Here is a 21,149-nt window from a genome sequence, read left to right as displayed (position 1 = left end):
AGTAGCAAGCACATGAGCGGCTAACTAATGTACTACAGCAGCACCACAGGGCACAGACACAGGCACACACGTCCTAGCAAACTGGAAAGCCATAAAAGTCTATTATAGCAAATCAAACAGCAGTCAGCATGACAGCCATTAGCCTGAAATGAATACACGAGAACTTAATGAGCTCTGTCGAGGCCAGCTTGGTGAATTAAGTTGCCAATTCTAGCAGGATTCCCCTTTTCTTTACAGACTTGAAAGCGTCCGCACCGCCTCGTTGCCTTTTGACAAGCAAATCACGGGGCGCCCTTGCCCAGACAGGACGGACGATTACGCCGGAGCAACGTCCCTCTCCCGACACGCGGGCCCTCACTCAGCTATTCCAGGCAGGTGCCGGGGATGCGATTAAGACACAGCGAACGCAGAGGAGCAGTGGCGTCAGCCCGACACACGAGCGATCCCCGGTCTGGGTAATTGGAGCTGCTGGGACATGGCGGAGCCCATGGTTAAACTGGGCATCCTCTCCCCCCTCCCCATGCTAGAGAGGAATCACAGTCTGCAGCCCGTGCCCAAATAAATTCCCATTCTCAAATCAAGCGGACTGCGTAAAACGCCAGGACGGGTATTTAGAGGCAGTATTGTTTTTAAAGGTCAGTTTACTTCATGTTCCATTTATTTATGCACACTCTTCTTTTGACTTTCCTAGTGCCACACAATAGCAGTGAGGTTTAAATAGCCTTTCTGTTGCTGCTCCATTAGCTAGGACAACTGCAAATCGATATATCCATTTATCTCAAAATTAAAAAGAGAAAAACCCTCATTAGCTGCCAATTCTGCACAGAGCCAGTCCATGCAAAGCCGCACTAGCACTTCTGCTAGCCTCTTCTCCGTCCCCAAGCTCCAGCCCCTGATTATTCATTAGCTATAGGCCCTTCGGCTTCGGCTGGGCGCTCTTTGAGACAGATTTTGCTACCCACACCCTCGCTGCTCACCCTAGCCCGAGCTGTCTGGAGCATGGGGGTGACCTGGGGACACTGTCGTCCCCTACCATGAGCTTCTGAAGGCACATCTCCACGCCACATCACCTCCAGCTTCCAGTACTTATGGATAAGCAACAGGGAAAACTTGCGGCCCAGCAAAGCTCTCAAAGCAAGTGGGCATCTCTTCCTCGAGAGCCGTGCCAGCACATGCAGAGTAAGTTCATTGCTCACATCTCCTGTGGGCCGTAGCCCTTGGAGGGTCACGTTTGGGTGGTGGGACCCCATCCCCTGCTCTCGCAGCGCCTGACAAGGAAAGGCACTTTCCCCGGCAGAAGGACAGAAGCGCCTTCAGGATGCTGGCTGAGCAACAGGTTTGTGGCTCTTTACTTCTGATCAGTGCCCTTGGTTAAAGATCATGGATGGAAACTGGAAACTGGCACTCGACGCCTTATAATTAGATTAGGCCGACCTCCAGAAAAGCACAGCTCTGAAGGCCAAGTGGCAGAGCGGGCGCACCGGGGGAAGCACTGTGCTTGCTCTACCCCAAACAGTTAGACGGTCCTGGAAATGCCGTCCTAGCAGAACCACAGCTCACGTGCAAAGCAGTGTGACACGCGAGAGAGAAGCTCTGGGGTTCAGCCTCCTTTTCATTTATTTTTTTTGTCCAGATCGCGTGCTCGCAGTTCCCTTTCCTTGGCCAGCCTTAATTTTCCAAACTAGCACCGAACCTTTGCCCTCCCGGCTCCCCAGGCTTGACGCAGGTTAAGATCAGAAATGTGGAAGGCTTAAGGTTTGCAACATCAGCTCTTAGGGCAGAAGCGACGAACAAGAAGAGATATGGCACAGCTGCTCTGGGTATATAAACACCGAGGCTTAACACGGCACCAGTTCCTGGGGGAGACACAGAAAACCACTCTCCATCTCTCTTTTCACATGGAGAAGGGAGTCCTCTGTAACAGGTGCTGTAAATAGCAAAACCAGAGGTAAATCTGAGGGCAGGGGAGAGGAGACTATTCTCCTTCAGTCCTACCGACATTCCTTTTGCTTTGCAGACCTCTGCAGACAGACCATCACCGGGAGGTGTGGCAGCAAGGCAAGACGGCCACCCATCAGCTTCCAGAGGTCCGAGCAGAAAGGCGAGACCGAGGAGCAGCTCATGCAGGTTTTACCAAGTCATTTCTGCACCACTCGTGCTTTAAAGAGAAGAAGAAATGACTCTGACCCAGTGTCATTCTCAAAGGGAGGTTTCAGATGACTTGGCGCAAAGATGAGACTAAAACTCCCAGCTCATACATCACAAGCAACTTAATGAAGAAACCTCATCCTCACAGCAGAGGGACAGGGAAAGATCAAAGCCCAGCACGGCAGGGCATCAGCAGCCAGCATATTAAATAAACCGTTGTAACACAATCGTTTGTACCTCTCAATTACTGAAGACTGCTTGATCTCACACACACAGATGCACACTTGACCTCCTCCACACCCCGAGGCATGCTCTGGGAAAAACGGGCTCTGCCCCGGCGCCAGGGTGCAAGAAGGAGAGGTTTCCTCCACTGGAGGACATGAAATGCCCTATTAATCCCCTGTTTCAAATGTAATACCCTGACCTCGTCCGCCTAGCACCAGCAACCACCTTTCACTCCACACCTTTAAAGTCTAAATTCACATCAGATCTGGAAGTTCCTGGCGTATTTCTGCCAAGCTGAGCTCTAGGTGAAGAAGCTCTTTCTGATGATGTGACTAGGTGTCACCTCCTTTGCAATGGCCAGCATGGAGAGAGAGTGGCAGAAGGTTGTGGAAACTCTGTCATTGGGAGATATTCAACCCTTGACTGGATAAAGTCCTGAGCAACATGATCTAACAAGAAAATTCTCTCTACTTTAGTGGCAGCTTGGGCCAGATGATGTCCTGTGGTCCCTTCCTACCTATTTTATTCCTAGGACATCATGGGACAAGTTCTGCTATTGGAGCTGTTAAAGAAAACCACCAGCAAGGGCAGAAGCCTTTGGGCAGGACTCTGCCAGAAATCAGGTGTTTGGAGAAATATCTATTCCTGCCTCAGGTCACCTCTGTGACAAGGGCTGCACATCCTCTCTTGCTCAAAGGAAGAAGAAAAGAAACAGATTCCCATTTACAGCTATTCTCAAACTTCACATTGGTCGTGGGAAAGACATCACCAAGGCTGCAAAGACTGAGCTCCAAACCTCCTCTTCCACTTGCCTTCCCCCAACACCCAAAACACAGCCGCTTTGCTTCTGCCCATTCTCAGGCAACAATAACTTCCAGGCATTTAATCCTCCTCCCAACCCCAGTGAGGGTCCAGGGCAGGAGGACGGTCCTGTACTTTGGTGGCCCTCACGCAGCCAGCTCTGCAGTGGCAACCAGACAGCAGGCGCGGCCACCGAGGGAAAAGCCAGAAGCCAGGCTGTGCGGCGAGGTTGCGGCGATCCCTACCTCTGGGATGCGGACGCTGTAGGGCTGGTTGTGGAACCGTGGGGCGTTGTCATTCACGTCTCCAACTTGGATGTTGACCGTCCCTTTGATCACCTGCGGTCACAAGGATAACGACAGGGAGCGGGGTGTCAGCTTTGTGCCTGGATTTAAAACCTAAAGCAAGCTTGTGGCTCTGTTTTCTGACTTGGGCTTTTGGCAAGTGATGGCCAGCGGTGGTCCTGCTCCCCAGACCCCGCCGGGCCGATGCAGAAGGTCCCCCAGCAGCCCACGCTCATCCTCTCCGCTCCCCTCTGCCCGTGCCGCAGACCATGAAATGAGAAGTCACACTTACCCCTTGGCTGTCACTGACAGAAAATTCAACCGTGAATTCTGACTTAGTCTGAAAGGGAAGGAGAAGAAAAACATATAATTAAAGATACTGTAGTGTTTATCTGCAGATGGCAGGCTTGGGACTTTTAGCCAATATTATTACATGCAAAATGCTTTCAGGACCTTCAAGAAGAGAAGGGGCGCTTGAGTGCGATTACCTACATTGAGTATAAAATGCTGAGAAATACTAATGCCAGCGGGGCTCCGGTGTATTTCACAGGCACGGGGAGCCGCTCTGCCCTGGGTCAGGAGGGTACGGGGACTAAGGACCGACTCCCCAGCTAGACGCCAAGAACTTTAAACAGATATCTAGGCTAAAGTAGATGAGAGGATCCTGCTGTTTAACCTTCTGCAGCATGCTAGCAGGCACCGGCTCTCTTTGCAAGCCTGCCCGGTCCCCGACACCACAGGCTGCCTACTTTTAGCAGCGAGAGGGAGTAAGTGCAAGGCACAGAAAAGCAGTTTTCCACCCCCAGCGTACTGTGACCCGGCACCATCTCTGACGGCAACATACACAGACGATGCAAAGAGAGAAGAAAGTCTAAAGAAAAAGCTGTGTAATTAGCTTTTGTTCGAGATGACAATACAACACAGTCTCACTGAGGACATCTAAATCTTGCTGCTGCTTCTTTCCCAACTTACCTGCCACGCGGCAGTTCTTGGGATATCACATAGCTGGGAACACTGGGATAAGCCCAGAGTCTGTAGTAAGAACTGGCTGAAATCCCATAAGCCCATTCAAAAAAGTGCCTGTGCAGGCCCCTCTGCCCATTATTGCTTTAACTAAATTAACAGCTTGGTCTTAAATAGCAATATATTAAAGTCACTGGTGCTGGGATGAGGGACAAGTGGGGAAGAGGGGATTATTTCAGTGTCAGGACAGGGGGACATTGCTAGTGGAGGCAGACGACTTCTTCCTGACCTTTCTTTTCCACCAGCAATCGTTTCGCTCACGTTTTACCAAGGAAGCACACAGGGATGGACAGCAGGACTCGGACCACCACGCCTATCTGGTACCTGGGTACCATCTGGTGTTTCAGTTCCCCTAGTCCCAGCAATCCCTTCCTCCTCCAGCATCCCTTCCCACCCCCAGTGCCCCTGAGCTGCTAGAGCACAGCAACTTGATGTCTCCAAAGCATCATGCAGGAAAGACTGGAAAGCAAGCTTGAAACGGCTCTCTGTGCTGCAGATTTGGTTGATTTATTCCTAATAAGATCGGCTCAGGGACAGGCAGCAGGCACTGGTGCCCAGACCAGGAGCTCTGCTTGTACCAGAGTAGCAGTTCATCTTGGAGAAGGGTTTGGGGAACAGCTCACCAGATCGTGCACCCCCTCCTGCCCCAGGCCCCCATGCAAACAGCTGGGGAATTCAACCTGAGAAAGCCGTTCCTAGCTCCTGCCTCAGGGCAACGCTTGCAGGCAGAATGAAGAGTTGAAATACTGATGGAAAGGAGAACCTCTGCTCCTTGTGACGTCCCACCCTGCTGCGTCAGCGCTTTTCACCCCTGTTTCCCCCCTGCTCATCAGTACCACCGCGAGGGACAAAGCAGTAGAGAAGAAAGGAAAAATAGGAGATAAGCAGCAACCTGTTGAGCATTTAAATTTTAAAAACTTGATAAAATAATGAAAGCTGCCACACGCTAACTTCTGTCTCCATCCTTCATTTTAGCACATACTTTTTTTAAGACTCAGAGTCTGTCTTTGTTTTAAAACCTGTTTTCCTCCCAGTCTTCGTGGGAGTAAAAAAATATTTTAAAATTGTTTTGCCTCTGTACATTTGCTCCTTCCTCTTTTTCTCTATTTTCCCTTTTCCTGCACCATTTACCTTACTATGACTCCCTCTCCCTTTTCAAGTCTCTCTTTTTCTCCTCCATTGTACAAGAATTGATCTCTTGCTTTTCTTTCCCCGTCACTTTTCTTGTATGGCTTTCTCTCCCCTGACTTTTCGATCGCATGCATCCAGGCCAGCGTTCTCTGCTCCCAGCGTGACATCTATCTCCATCGCTTCCCTCCCATGCCATCCTGCTTCCTCCACTATAAATTGCCATTTACGCCTTCCCCATATCCATTCCAAGCTACGCACATGTCCATCTTCACCCTCTTCCACGTATCGCTGACTTTGAGCCCCTGGGATCAGTCGATGGGTGCAGGGTGCTCTCCAGTTCAGCCCAGCCATGCATGCAAGCTCTGCTCAGCTCCTTCCCTTCCCATCCTCCATCAAAAGACACCTAAAAATCTATTGATCACCCTCCTCGGCTTTAAAGCTGTTATTGTAAGTATCGGGAAGCGCTAGGCATTTGAATAAGGGAAGATTTATGACTCATGCCAGCAGCTGTTGGCACGGGGAGGCGGAGGGGAAAGGGGTGAAGAAAAACGCTTTCTTTTTCCAGAGCCTTGCTCTTAACGCTGTGAAATTGGGTTTGCCCTTCCCCAGCTTGAGCAGTATCCACTGTCCTGCTCCTCTGTATCCCTACATCTGGCTGACTCCAGCCTGGACCACCAGCACAGACTGTCACGTCTGTTAATGGGTTTTATCTTCACAATGCCACAGCTGGCGAAGGAAGTACTAAACACAGGCAACCAAAGCACAGGGGAAATTAAGCACGATGCCGAGGTCGTGTAGTATTTTCCCAGTCTTACCAAGCTCCGGTCCAAGCGCCTGTGCTATCCCTTCCTCCTCTCACCAGGAATGAGGCAAGGGCCAGGGCTTTTGTAAAACAGGCACCTGGATGGGATACCATCTTTGCACACCAAAACTACCATTGAAAATAGGGGTGTGAAACAGCTTTGAGGCAAGAATCTTGCCAAAATTAGCATCTGGCAGCCTGAATCTACAAGATGATGAAAAATCATGATGAGATTGAATAAGCAGGCATACCTCACATCTCTTCACACGCTGTTTTAAATAGTAAAGGATCGGAATATAGGTTTAAAGAGGGAGCCTGTGAATTTCCCTGAATGCATAAGCATCCTGCTCTTTAGTAGATCATTTCCATTTATTATTTTCTTTACTTCTGAACTTGCAAATATTATTCTAGGATCCAGGAAAACCAACAAGCCAGATGGAACCAGAGCACCCTGCTTATTCCCCGTGTCCCCACTGATCTGGGGACAGTGACAGGGTGGCTAGGGACAGACCCTGATGTGGACACACCTGGATTCCCAACTCCACCTGGGAGCAACACCCAGGCTACATCCCAGCTACCACAGAAGGTGGAGAGCCACCATTTATCTGAGCGGCCATAGTTTTCCCCCTCCCCTCAGCAGAGGATGCTCTCAGCAGCAAGTGGCGTTACCTCTCTGTCCAAGGGTTGCCTGAGCCAGACAACACCGGTCACGCTCTCCACCGCGAAGAAGCGGCTGGCCTCCTCACCGACCACGCCGAAGACCAGGGGATCGTTGTCCAGGTCCCGGGCCAGCAGCTGGGTCACTGAGGAACCTGGGAGAGACAGGGAGAAAAGAAATTATGAACAAAATGGGACAGAGAGGAAGAAATCCTGAAACTATTCAGCTTGTCAGGGAACGCAGGTCTTCTGCCTTCCTCCCTCGAGTCATCCCCAAACTATTTTCCCATGGTGTTACAACGCCTCAAGCAGCAAGAGGAGTCAAGCTGTGCATGGTCTTACTGTTCTCTCTAGCACAGATAAAGCAAACCACAGCTCCTCTCCTCCCTCACCCTTACCAAAAAGAGAAAGTCACATTAGATCTGCAGAAGCATGGCCATCTTGGGCACTACAGATAGCGGAGGAACCCAAACCTCTTCTGGGTAAGCGCCTACCAGCTGCCTTCGCATTCTCCCCCACCAAGGAACACCACCAGCAGATTCAACAACATTTCCAGGTTAAAAGCGAACATCCCAAGGCCAAGAATACAGACACGATGCCCACAGGTGCCTCGAGGCTCAGGGGTTCAGTAGGGCCTGGAGCCAGACACAGACCTGCAGTTTGTTTTAAACACGGCAGCAAATCCTGGTCTTTCTGGCATACGTGGAACCCACACACCCCGAGGTCAGGAGAGCTGCTGAGACATATCCATCACTACCTTCTGCCAAATCATGTTTGAACCATCTTCTGCAGCATCCTAAATACCCCAGACAACAGAGGCCTTGCTCAGCCATCCCTCACAGGCATGCGGTTGTAAATGTCTCTTCCTAACAGCACCCGAGAGGCAACCCAGACCCTCTGAAGCTGCTTTGTGGGGGCCCTGTGTCCTCTCTCTGATCTACACACTGCTCCCAGAGTGGGATGACTTCTACTGCTCCAAAAGCAAGGGATGGCCACCACCCTTGGAGCCTCATTTCAGCCCCATAAGAACTTCTTTGAATCATTCTGGGCCTCTCCGTGACACCTCTGAGCACATTCAAAGTCTGCTGTGGCAGGTTGACCATGGCTGGCTGCCTGTCACCCACCCACCCGCTCTCAGTCCCTCCACAGCAGAAGGGGGTTGAAAATAGGAGGAAAAAAGCTGGTGGGTAGAGATAAGGACAGGAGATCCCCTTGGCTGCCTGGCCTTGAGGATGGGGGAAGGGGGGACATTCCCTGCGTGAGCCATCTTTGGCAGTATGAGACCACTCCATGACACCAAATCATCTGGCCGAGGAGAACAGATGCCAAAATTTCATCCATCTGGGAAGAGGAGGGAAGCTCCAGCGGTCCAGAGGGCAAACATGGTGGTGTAGCTCAGCGAGCAGAGCGACCTGGGCAATTATCGACCAGTTGGCTTGACATCCATCACAGCAGAAATAATGGAAAAAGCTGATATGATATTCCATTAATAAAGAATTAAATGATAGGAACATAATTAATGCCAGTCAACACAATTATATGGAAAATAGGCCTTGTCAAACAAACCTGATTTTATTCTTTGATGAGATTACAATTTTGGCAGATAAAGGTAACTGCGAAGAAATAATAGACTTTTGTAAGGCATTTGACTTAGCACTGTGTGACTTTCTGATTAAAAATTTAGTGCTGTATGACATCGATGAAGCGGACTCGAACAAGGACCCAGCTGCCTGGCAGGTCCCCAAGCCGCCGGCCACGGTCAGTGGGATGCCCTAACCTGATGTAAAATTGCTGTCGGTACAAACTCGGGTGACAGCGCGGCAAATAACAGGGAGGACCAAGCAGCCAGGTGAAAAGCTTGGTAACTGGGGCTTGTTTAGTAAAAATCTGTTTTCACAACCCTGCTCCAAACGCCCTTGAAAAAAGGTTGGTAGACTACAGCTGCAGAGGAGAGCATCCCCAAAAAACAGCCTTTCTGGCAGGCTTGGGGGTCCAAGCATGCAAGAAGGTCTTTCCATGCCCTGGCTGGCAGAGCCGTGGTGCACTTTGGGCACTCGGAAGAGTGACTAAGAGGGCCATATAGCTGGTTCTGCCAAGACTGCAATTCTGCAAGCTGCTTGGCTGGCCGCATTGTCTTCAGGACTGGATGCAAGAAGAAGTCCCAAATGTTCAAGAGGTAGCAAAAAAGCTTTACACTTAACAAGGGCTTTAAAAACTTGAGCTGCTTCATTTATGACAAAGAAGAGCGAGATGACTCAGACCATCTCGAGCACATTCACGAAGAGGACAAAATAAAATACATAAAAGTGACTATTCCAGAGCATGAAAGCACAGCAAGACTCAATGTCCAAACCCAGACAAATTTCTATTTGGAGAAGGAAGAGCAGTTGTTTTACAAAGAGAAATTAGAATTAACCACTGGAAAAAAAATTCCTTCCACCAACACAGGAGTAAGAGAGTGATGGGGCATGGTCAAAGACTTTTTGGACAAAGACCCAAAAGCAATGAGTCCTTATCCAAACCACTGTGATCAGCTGGTTCATCTGCAACGTTCCCATCTCTTCAGTGAAGCCGACACCAGAGATACAAAGTGACCCCACGCTTTCTCAAACCTTGGAGCCTTAATATGAAACAAGGTACTAGCTTGGTTTTATTTTGGAGGACATTTGAAGCCATCCTTAGAAAAGGTTTCTTTGCCCCAGGAAACATGCAAGACTGTGACTGTCCCCATGGTGGTGAAAGCCAGTAACTAGGACAAGACAAATCCAGGGTCATACCTCTCTATTCTGCCAGATTTAATGGGGGAAACAGACTTTCCCCCTTCACATCTCATTCAAACACCCTAGATCAACAGGGTATCTGCAATCCCCTCTGGAACCACAAATACTTCAAACTCCAAAAGGTCTTGGTCGCATCTCAGTGGAAGGGAAATGATCTTAAAAATCCTGCTGAATAGGAAAACCATGTCCCACCCAGCTCTAATCATAGTCACGTTTATGGTTTGCATGCTGCAAACCCAGTTGCACCAAAAAAAAAAAAAAAATCAGCCAGCACATGAACATTTAACTCTTCTCTGTCTCTTTGCATTCTCTGTCTCTTTGCTACCTCCCACTCTCAGGGAATTTAGTTCCCAAATTCAGGATAACCTGGAAGGCAAGGCATTTCTGGGCAGAGTGCATCATCCCACCTGCATTTCTCCTTCTGGCAGTCTGCAGACGTGCAGAGTTAGATCCCTGTGAAACAGCATGCTGGGCTTGACTGCTGTCTGGTCTGAGAGTATCAAAATCAAGGACAGATTTAGCAGGTAAAAGAAGAGGAAAGGCAAACACGTGAGGCATATTCAGAGCCTATACCCTCCTCAACTTTTCTTTCCTTTTCTTTGTTAGAAACAAGAAACTTCATTAGGACATAGATAGGGCAACTCGGAACATGAAAGTGTAAGCTGCACTGTATCGCAGGAAAATACCATCTTAAACAAACCCTTACAAGTGAGGTACCAAAAACTAAGAGCTCTTTCACCCATTCCCTTTCCTGTCCATCAGTCAGTAATCATCATCCTAAGAGCACCTCTGAACTCATTACAAAAAAAAAAAAGCATAAAATACAGAATAAAATAAGAAATTAAATAGAAGATAATGAGAAACAGATCCCTGAAATAAGAAATGAGACTTCACAATTGCTTTGTCATTTGTTGTTCTGATTTTTGCAAGCTTTACCCCAGGGGAATGCTAAGTTTAGGCATGTGGTGTAAACCGGGAGTGCAGGATGCAGTGAGAGGACCGCAGCGGAGCACGCTGGGCTCCTTCACCACCACAACAAAAGTTTGTGCGAGCTACCTTCCACCAATTTCTTTAGCACCAGTTTATTTAATCCTATTTTTCCCCTCCTATCTTTTTCCCCCCCTCTCAATTTACTGCACCAAGGAAGGAAGAACAGAGTGACTGGATAGCACAGGGCAAACACACAGCTGGAACATCTGTGCCGCAGCCACCATTCAACAGACCACAAGAAATTCCATTTTCCAGGGTGATCACAGGGAAGGTGCTGTTGTCCCACCCATAGGTGAAGCCAGACCGAGGCAAGCGCCTGACCTAGCGATACGCAGCTCCACAGCTGGCCTCCACGCTCTCTTTCCTGGAAGCGACACAGGAATTGCCAAAGGATTGCAAAAGCAGCGCTAGCACGTTCACATACGGGTGTCTCATCACTGGGAAATCATCAAAAAGCAGAGGGCCCTGCTCAGGGCATGCAGAGCCCAAGGAGTACCACATCTGTCAGAAACCCCTCTCAGGGCACTTGCAGAGAAAAATACGTTGCCGAGGCTCTCCTCGGGGCCACGCTGAGGATGCTGTTTGAGCCACCACAAGCCCAAGCGTCAACCTGGCTCCAGCAAGGGCTGAGGAAACAGGAACAAATTATCCTTCTGCAGTGCAAAGTTATAGACTCCATTTGTTTCCCCTCAGGAATCAGACAGGGCAGTTAAGTGTCTTGATTCCACCAGATAATCACAATTTATCTTGTCTCCTTTTGCCTCCTTTCTCTCAATCACAGCTACTTCTCCCTCTTTCTCACACATACACAGATTTTCTTCTTTCTCCAAGTCTTGAACTCGGATTGACCTCGGGAATGTTTTTGTTGTTGTTGCCTCTTGTTTTATTCCTGCTAGGATTTTATTAATTTTTTTTAGGTTTGGCTGCTTTATGGAGTGTACTTCCCCCCACCACAGGAACTCCTGTCTCAGCATCTTGCTTTCAGCTGTAAACCTGTATATTTTTCTTGCCCTTCCATTTTGCCAAGGAGGAAAGTAGGCAGAGGGGCTGGGCCCTCCCAACTCTTATCGACTGGTTTTGCTTTCAAGAGCGGGATGAGAAAAGAGAAAAAACAAACTCTCCAGGAGAATCCCAGAGCTCCAGGGGCAGAGAAGAAGCTGCCAGAGCAAGATACTGACACAGCCTGCACAGGAATGGGGTGGGATGGAGGACACTGGGATCCAATGGAAGGGGCAAGTCTCTAATTAGTTGCTTAATAAGGTGCTCTCTTAAAAGGTCTGATCCATAGCCAAGTAGAGTTAATAGGAATCTCTCCACTGACTGCTCTGGCTTTTGGACTCAAGACTTCAGGCATCAGCTACACTTTAATATTAAAAACATTTTAATCCCTGCTTTTAAATCCCTTGCCCTTTTGGAGCAAGTCCAGAGGAGGGCCATGATGATGATCAGAGGGCTGGAGCACCTCTCTTATGAGGACAGGCTGGGAGAGTTGGGGTTGTTCAGCCTGGAGAAGAGAAGGCTCCGGGGAGACCTTAGTGCAGCCTTCCAGTACCTAAAGGGGACCTACAGGAAAGCCAGAAAGGGACTTTTTACAAGGGCACATAGTGATAGGACAAGGGGTAACCACTTTAAACTGAAAGAGGGTTTAGTTTTAGAAGGTTTAGGTTAGATGCAAGGAAGAAGTTCTTCACTGTGAGGGTGGTGAGGCACTGGGACAGGTTGCCCAGAGAAGCTGTGGCTGGCCCATCCCTGGAAACTTTCAAGGCCAGGTTGGATGGGGCTTTGAGCAACCTGGTCTAGTGGAAGGTGTCCCTGCCCATGGCAGCAGGGTTGTAACTAGATGATCTTTAAGGTCCCTTCCAACCCAACCCATTCTATGATTCTAGGATTTAAAAGCCAGTGCCTGTTTCTCCTTGGCTCGTCATTTTTCACCCTTCCCCAGCTCTGGATTGTACCTATGGGCACAGTCACTATGCAGCTTCTTGGTTCCCCATCTTCTGCCACCGCTACTGAGAGCGGTCCGGAGCCTGCCAGCACCACAGGCGCTCAGCTTACAGGCAAGGGGGTTTGCAGAATAAAAAGCCAGAAATTTCTAAGCAGCAGCAGCAAAGGGATCAGAGGCACTGGGCACACTGGGGAGGGAAGCAGCATGGACACGGCCCTTATGCCAAGAGCAGTGCCTATGGTCCTCAGCCAAGGTCACAAGCTGGCACAGAGAGCCCTCAGTTGCTATTCAACTTCTCAAACCAGCACAAATTTATTTACATAAAAATCATCTTAGCATCCGCACCCTGCAGCGAGGAGTCCCCTTACATGAAGGCCACCACCACGCTTTTGCTCCAAAGTAGGTGCCATCAGATTTCCTTGGCTCCCCCTCCTTCCTTCCCTGGAAGGGAGATGGGACAATCACGTCCCATTCACTTCTCCCACAACACTCCTGATGTTCGCTGCTAGCCAGCAGCCCTGCCTTCCTGTCCCAGTCATCCCAGCACAGGCATCTCCAGTTAGCCCAGTTCATCACAGCAGACTGGCCTCTGATGCACTTGGTGTCAGGATTTGATGGATCTGATCTTGAAATTCAAACCTTGTTCTTCTCATTTGTCACCTGCTCCCTTTTCTTTGCCTGTAATTCGTTTTCTCTTTCACCTTTCAGAAAAAAATAAACTAAGAAAAAAAAGCCCTTCCGTGATGTTTTCCCAAAGATTTTTTAAAAGAAAAGATGAAATGCCAATATTTCTGTGCCGCTGAGCAATCTCTGAGCAACATGAGGGAGAGGAAAGGACAGCGACTCCCTAGCAAGGAAAATGAAGCAAAATCTAGTTTCAAGCAGGAGGCTGCAGCAAGTGGGAGCTGCTCCCATGCTTGGGGTGAGGCTTCATCGCTTTCCCAGAGAGGACGAGCCCAGAGCTGGGGACAGAGCCCACAAAGGAGACCCCATCTGACGTGAAGCGGGGAAACGCGAGTGCAGGGGGCTTGGAGAGCAACCAAAGCACACCCAGGCTCAGGAAATCTCTTGCAGGCACCAGGGTCTCTCCACCTTCATTCCTGCCTTCCTCCCAGTTGGTCCCAGCCTCCTGGAGCAGTTTCCCTGTCCATGCAATGGATGGCCATAGATTATCAGAAGATGGGAGGTTCCAAAGGCCGACCACCATGTGCTCCAGACTGCTACTGCTGGGCAGACCTTGCTCCTCACACCTAGAGCACGCCTTGGGTGAACTATAATATATAGCAAAGCTCATGCTGCGCAAGCATGGCGAGATTAAACTCTGGCCAACATCATTCAGATACACTCAGGGATACCTAAAAGCACACCACGGGTACAAGGGCAACTCACTCCTCCATCTCCAAGCCTTTCTCTCAAAGGAGGTGGCTACCAGCTCATTTCATAAACGCAACCTCAGCAGAAACTCTCTGGCCTCCTTCTCAGAAAGGGCTCAACCACTTGAGCCCAAACTTTCCAGAACTACTCAGCAAAGAAAGTTTCCGTTCCTACATTTCAAGTTGAGCTCAATGTTACACACTTCTCTTTCCAGGTGCTAATGGGAAGCATCAGCTTACCCCACCACCAAGGCTGCCTCTGCTCTGATTACTGTGCTCCAGAGCAAGTGAAAAAGGGCAGGGAGACACCAGCACCTTTTAAAAAGTGGGTCATAATAAATAAATGAGGAAAGAACAGTTTCTGCCATCAGAAAAACAGGTCTTCGCCAATTATGGTGGAAAAAGCCCAGGACAAGCTGGTCCAGGAACCACGTGCACTACTGCCATCACCCATCACGTGCGGGAGAGAAAGGAGCCAAACACAGAGGTGACAGAGAAGAGGGAAAACAAATCTGTGCAGTCAAAACCATTTCTGAGGGAGTTTATCAAGCTGGGAGGCAAAAGGCAAGCAGAGAGCTTTTCCTAGTTCCTCAGATGCTCAAAGCCAGAGCAGGAGACGGAGCCTGTAATTTCTCGGATGCATGTAGTTATTTTAAGTGGGGAGTCAAGTGTCGAGATGGAATCCATAAGCAGACCTGACAGCCAGTGGTAAACCTCAGAAAGAGGCATTGCCTGCCTTTGTTCCCCCCAGCTCTCGTAGAGACACATAAAAAGGGTGTTTAAAGCTGTTTAAAAGGAAGAAGGCAGCAGCAGGTAAAGGAGAGCCACACGCGCACACGAATAGCAGCCATAACAGAGGGCTTTTTTGGTTTACTTTGCTATTTACCGAGCACTTCAGTTAACTTTACAAGAGAAACGGGGGGAGAGGGGGTGAAATACAAAAATCAATGGTATATTGAACTTTCTTGACATTATCATTAAAGTAAACGGAATACCTGAGGTTTTCCTGGTAGATGCTGTGCATGCAGTCACTGGGCTGCTGGCATGCATGCGGGCAGAGAAGTGGCATCCTTCCAATTAAAGTCAATACCTATATCAAGACAGTTAAGACTGAGCAATTTCCCTCCATCAACCTTCAAACAGGTCTTACAGCAACTCAGATATCAAGCAAGGTCTCCAAAACCAGTTTAAAACTACGTCTTCATGCCGGTGCTGTGCCTTTGCAGTGGATGGAGGTCCCAGCCTTTGCTCACTGGCTCGCACCTCCTTGGCTTGGAGACAGCAGTTTATTAACCAAAACTCTCCAACCGGGCTGGTGGATTGCTGTCGAAATCACCGATATGCCTTGGTATCACTATGGCATCTCCAGATCTGCCTGGAAAAAAAAGGGATTAAAAAAAAATGCTCATCCCTGGGCAAACCCCTACAAACAGCAGTGGCCTCAGGGGGTGCCTGCCTCTCCTTTCTCCCTGCCTGCTCAGGCAGGGATCCAGTGATTCTTGCTCTCTAGTCCACCACAAAACCCACAAGGCCATCCCTGGGACAAGGGAGAACATGGATAGTTTGCAAAAACTGAAAGGACTTTTGTTTCCTTTTGTTTAGGAAGGAATAGGCTGTATCAGGATGAAAGAGGGAAGTAAATACAATTGCATCAAAAAAAACCCCACCCAGGAGAGTAAACTAAGAAAAGAAACACTTGTAAAAGAAGGAGTCTGGGTCTGTTAAGATATTCGCGGTGTGAAAAGGGTTCCCGCACTTAAAAGCCCTCTTAAAAATAATTTCCTCTCCAAACTGCCTGGGAGCCTCATAATTACCAACAATGATCACAGACCCATTCATTTCATCCTAAAATTAATACATCATGTTCGGAATGATATCGTATTAATTTATCACAAGATTTATGAAACTTGTACTTTTTTCTAATGAGTTTTATGCAAATTCTGCTCCATCCATTGTTTGCGCCATAAAAAAAAGTTCCCTCACAGAAGCTGCTCTGTCAAAAAGTCTCATTCACTTTTATTGATATCTGTCCTTCCCCCTTCATCCCCACAACAGGAGGGGGAAGGAGAGGAGCTGGTTCCAGCCGGGATGCGATCCTGTTCCCAAGCAGAGCCCAGAGCACAAGCGGGGAGAGCAGCCCCATGACAAGCATGAGGTCTGCAGGTGAGCCAACCATTCAAGGCACTTAATTTTAAACTAATTTTAAAGGAAATTAACTGGTGCTTCACTCACACCTTTGTCTGAGAAGGGTCAGAGAACAAGAGGAACAACAGGGAATTGTGAAATTAAAGTGTTTAGACTTTCCAGAGTGGAAAGTCGGTGCTTGGTAAACTTACAGAATAAATAGAAAAGGGGGAGCGGTGGGGGGACAAACACCAAGGGAAGCATAAGCACTGAGCATCGTGGGGTTATAAAGGGGGGAAATCTCACAAGATTAAGTTGATATTTTACAGCAGAGCTGTAAATTGAAGAACGGGACTGCACAAGATGTCCTGTCAGCCCAGGAGAGGACTCGGTGTAGCACCTTACAAAGCCTGAGGTTTCCTGAAGACCAGGGCAATTCTCAGGAGCGTAGGCAAGACTGTACCAAGCAAGCAAGACCATTTCCAATTCAACCACAGCAGGAATATTGCCTTCATTTCTGAGCACTGCCAACTGGAAATCAGACTGAGATCTTCATCAATACCTCCACAGCTTTGCCTAGGAGGCTGGGGAAGGAGATTCTTGAAAAACCCTAAATATTAGATGCAGCCTTGCTCCCTGGAGCTGCCCTCGTGTGACTACTAACACCTATTCACGAGACACATGTACAGGGGTGGGAGGAGGCAGGATGAACTGAAAAAGCAAAGGAAAACATAAATCTGGGGTTAGCAGAAACATCCCAGCAGTGGAATCTACTGAGGCGTTAAATAATGGCAAAAAGCCCCAACGTCGCCTGGGGGCTTTTAAAACTGGCCTGAAAAAGATGCTACAAAAACGATCCTGGACTAGTCCCAGAAGCACTGACTAGATGAGATCCAAACCCCAATTTTAGCAGCTCTGGGGGGAGGAGGGTGCTCCCCACCTGTGAAGGCAAACCCATTCCCTCCGCATGGCTGTGCTGCCAAATATCTCCACGAGCACTGCTTCACGCTGCCTCGTGCCTGTCTCTGAACCACCTTGAACACTCTGTACACACACCCCCCCTCACTCCTCAAGGAAAATCTTGCTAATGCGGTCTTGATTAACATTTCTGACACAAAGTTTAAACCCTAAATCCATAGAATATCCTTTTCTAATTAATTTTTGAAATAAGAAACAGCCCAGAAAGAATAAGGAATATTTCCTTTGTTCTTTCCTGCCTTCTCCCAACCTCTCCACCTCCCTCCAAAAAGAGAAGAGTTCATTTTTTAACTAATTAAACACTCATAGGTCAAAGGAAGCTCTGTCACAGGTACCAGGGCAACACCACCCAGTTCTTCTCTGCATGAATATCACGGCTCAGTAAAAGGCAGAAAACCAAGATCATCAGCGATGGTGAGACCTTCACCCTCAGCCTGGTTCCCCACCAGTGCCTGGGCAAGCCCCAAGATGAAGGCAGAGACCACCAAAGGGGACTCGGGACAGCTGGTCACTGCTAAGATATTTAACCGAGTATACTTAATGCTGGGGAGAAGAGTTCACCACTAAACCTGCCCTTACACTCACCCTTCCCTTATCAGAAGGGCCCACGGTGCGCACACAACCACCTGTACAAATCTCACACCCCATGCAGGCTGCAGCACCCCCTTCCCCAAATGTCATTTTTGAAGGCAGCTTTTTGAGATACCAACACCTACCTTGACAGCCAGCTTTTAGAAGACGGCACTACTTTGAAAAATGGACGTGCACGTAGGTGGGACGCCCGGTTAATTCAATGACCTACCCACGAGAGGCTGCACGAGTGCTTTCACAGCAAGCATTCCCAGCAATGACCACGACCATCCCCTCCCCAACAACTCAGCATCCTCCCTGGCAAGTTACAGCCAAACATGGGAGAAGGATTTGCACCACAGAAAACACAGCATTCCTACAAGTTTCATGAAAATAATAGCTGAACTAGGGAAAGCTGAGTGTCCCTCCTTAGGGTCACAACCCTTTTTCTTTAAAATACACAGTTGCCAGCTGTCCCATCAACATGAAGCAGCACAAGCAGGGAGCAGGACATCCCACATCTCTTGGAACAGCTAAGGGTCCTCACGGACATAGCGAGGAGAGCTTCCTCCCAGGAGTTTTGCCGACTACGCGCAGAGATAGGGTTTTGGGAAGACTCCTCCAAAGCAATCAATCCCGGCCGTTCCTTGGGGTGAACTCTAAATTAACATGGATCTTGAGGTCAGAACCACAGGGCTGGGGGCTTTCTGTAGTGACTGATGTTAGCGTAGAGTCACCGTGCTCCCCGAAAAGAGAAATTATGCCAACTGACCAAACAAGCTGTACAAGCAAGGGCAGAGACTAAATCAGCAGCACCACAGTGGTGGGGTCAGTCCCGTTTGGGGAGCCGAAGGGCAGAGGACTATTTTTCTAAACAAAGCCAGGCAAGCTCGCATTTTGACTGCCAGCTGGCAAGAACACAGATAACAAGAGACTCCCGATGCTGCCAGAGAAACCGTGACACCACGCAAAGAGCTTCCACAGGTCAGAAGCAACTATTTCGGGTGACCTGTTGTGGCCTCCCTTTTTGACTACCAAGAGGTATCTTGCCAGCGAAAACCAAGTAGCAGCAGGAATGCTGAGCACCCATATTTTCAGAAGCATCTGCCAGCTGGGTGTAAAGACTGGGTAACCAGCTGAAGCAAGCCATGGACCCTCACTGGGAAAGATTAGACAATGCTCGCATAAGGGATAATTGAGCCAAAACGTGCCATCAAGACAGACAAGATGTTGCCATCCCTCCCAGAAAGGGTGGTCCAGAGCAGGTGGAAGACTGAGAGTTACCATATGTCCAGAGAGTACCAACCAGCTCCGCCGGCTGGGACAGGAGTGAGGACTGAAACCAAATCCTAGCTCCAGGGATTACTTTCTACTTAGTGGATACAATGAACTAACAGGAGCTCCACTGACATCATTCAAATGGGAGTCACCTCTCTCCAACTTGGAAAAAAAGGGGTACATGCCCACTGCAACCCCTCACTCAGTGCAGGAAGCAGGAGGGCAGAGGAGACTAGAAGATGCAGCTGACCCATCGTCCTCAAGTTCATTGCTTCTCTTTGGCCGTACCAAGCTTTCTGGAAATACATCGGGGCAAACAGAAGAAAAGCAGGACCCCAGAAATCTAGTTAATGAGGTGCTTTGCTACTTGGTGTAAATAAATGATTTATGAGTAAGATGACACACGCAGTAGTTCGCATCTTACCCAGACAAGGTAACATAGCTTTGTGTTAATTAGAAGAGAGAAGCTGTTCTGCAATTAATATGAGGTCAGAGATAAAGCTTATTAGATTGCAGTGCCTACGGACCAGGTCCCAGGACTGTCCTGGCACCGAGCAGGACTTCAAGACACCCCCAGAACAGTAAGGCAACGACGCCAGCAACGCTAACAGAGAAGTCACGGGAACATCGGTGCTGAACTGCTCCATCGACGGCACATCGGTACGACACCAGCTGCGTTCCAGTGACGGGGATGAGCCAAAGTGTAAAATGCCACCTCTGAAATAGCGCTGCCTGAGAGCCGCTTCCTCCACCAGCAGCCCTGTCAAGCTGGGGAGCTGATCAATATGAATGGGGAAAAGAAAAAAAACCCGTCAGCAAATTTTACTTGCGCAAGTGAAGTTCGAGCGGGTTTCATTCATGTCTTGTTTGAAATCTCATCTGCGCCTTACAAAAGATGAAACATCCCCGAGGCTCTCAGTCTCACGGGGAATACAAAACCTTTAGTGCTACAGCTTGCCTACGGCCCAGCTGCTCCACTCTCTGAATGGTTCAGGGGAACAAATAAATATAACCATCCTCATCGCAAATATTGCAGGGTATTTTGCTCCAGCACAAGAGTGCTTTGGTATGTGCGTCAAAGTCCCAAAGCCAGAAGGAAATGGTACTAGCGGTCAGATTTTTGTCTGCAGACTTCAGATCCGTAAGCAAATTGGCCTTGGACTGTCACCGTAACTCTCTGAGGTTTCAAAGCATGTGCTGGGTGATGAATTCTGCCTCGTTAGGATGAAGATGCAGTGAAATCCCTTCTTGATTTATCTCTCTGGAGTTGAGTTAGCATCTCTTGATCTCCTAGATATGGCTGCAGTAAAAGCAAGACTTACAGAAATAGGCCAGAAATTTGAAGTCCAAGGCAGCCAGTTTTGGTAAAGTTACATTTCCTGCTCCTCTCAACCCTTGAAAAGCAAACAAAATCTTTAAGAGAACCAAGAGAAACAACCAGATGCTTGGAAGGGTCTCCACAAAGGCGACAGCCTGGGGAAATACAACGCGTGCAACTCATCAGCCCCTCCATCCCTCGGTCCTGGCCTTGAAGCAGCCTTCCTCCGAGTACAACCCAACTCCTTGGGGCTGGCAACAACTGCCACGTCTTGGAAGGAGCATTTCCTACCATGCCTGCCTCCCTCTTTCTTCCTCCTTCTCAAATGCCAAAGAGAAGATGGGGAGAGACTTGGCAGGCAGTGCCTGGGTATCCAAGGCACAAGCTTATCTGCGTCCCCGCCACAGCGCTGCAGTAAATTGCTTGTTGATAAATGAGGCTATTTAGAAGCAAGTGATGCCAGCATTACGGTTATTAATGACGCCGACGTGGAGAGACATTTAAGAGCGGCCCCATGTTCTATTGTCCTCTCGCCTGTGAGTAATGGGGCACTTCAGCTACGGGGCTTCAAAACCAGCTTGGGCTGTTTAACAACAGAAACAAAATAAGACCAAGGGAAATGGATGGAGCACACCGGACTGACGACTCTAACGTACTGATAAAGCCAAGCTCCTTCGGCAGAAGCTGGGCAAAGCTCCAGTCTTTAGATGAAATTAAACCAA

General features: G+C 48.8%; 1 protein-coding gene across 1 annotated transcript in view; it reads right to left on the bottom strand.

Annotated features, from left to right (window-relative positions):
• Window positions 1–21,149, bottom strand: part of CDH23 (cadherin-related 23) — a 205,391-nt gene that overhangs the window by 154,004 nt on the left and 30,238 nt on the right. The window contains exons 4-6 of the mRNA XM_010580010.1: window positions 7,084–7,226; window positions 3,751–3,798; window positions 3,420–3,512 (exon numbers count right to left, since the gene is read on the bottom strand). Coding sequence (XP_010578312.1) covers window positions 3,420–3,512; window positions 3,751–3,798; window positions 7,084–7,226 — 284 coding nt within the window. The remainder of the gene's footprint in view (window positions 1–3,419; window positions 3,513–3,750; window positions 3,799–7,083; window positions 7,227–21,149) is intronic.

This window comes from Haliaeetus leucocephalus, unplaced genomic scaffold (assembly GCF_000737465.1).
Source record: "Haliaeetus leucocephalus isolate CR32 unplaced genomic scaffold, Haliaeetus_leucocephalus-4.0 Scaffold687, whole genome shotgun sequence".
Classification (NCBI taxonomy): domain Eukaryota; kingdom Metazoa; phylum Chordata; class Aves; order Accipitriformes; family Accipitridae; genus Haliaeetus; species Haliaeetus leucocephalus.
Note: the sequence above shows the minus strand (reverse complement) of the source record. Positions and strands in the feature narration are given on the sequence as shown.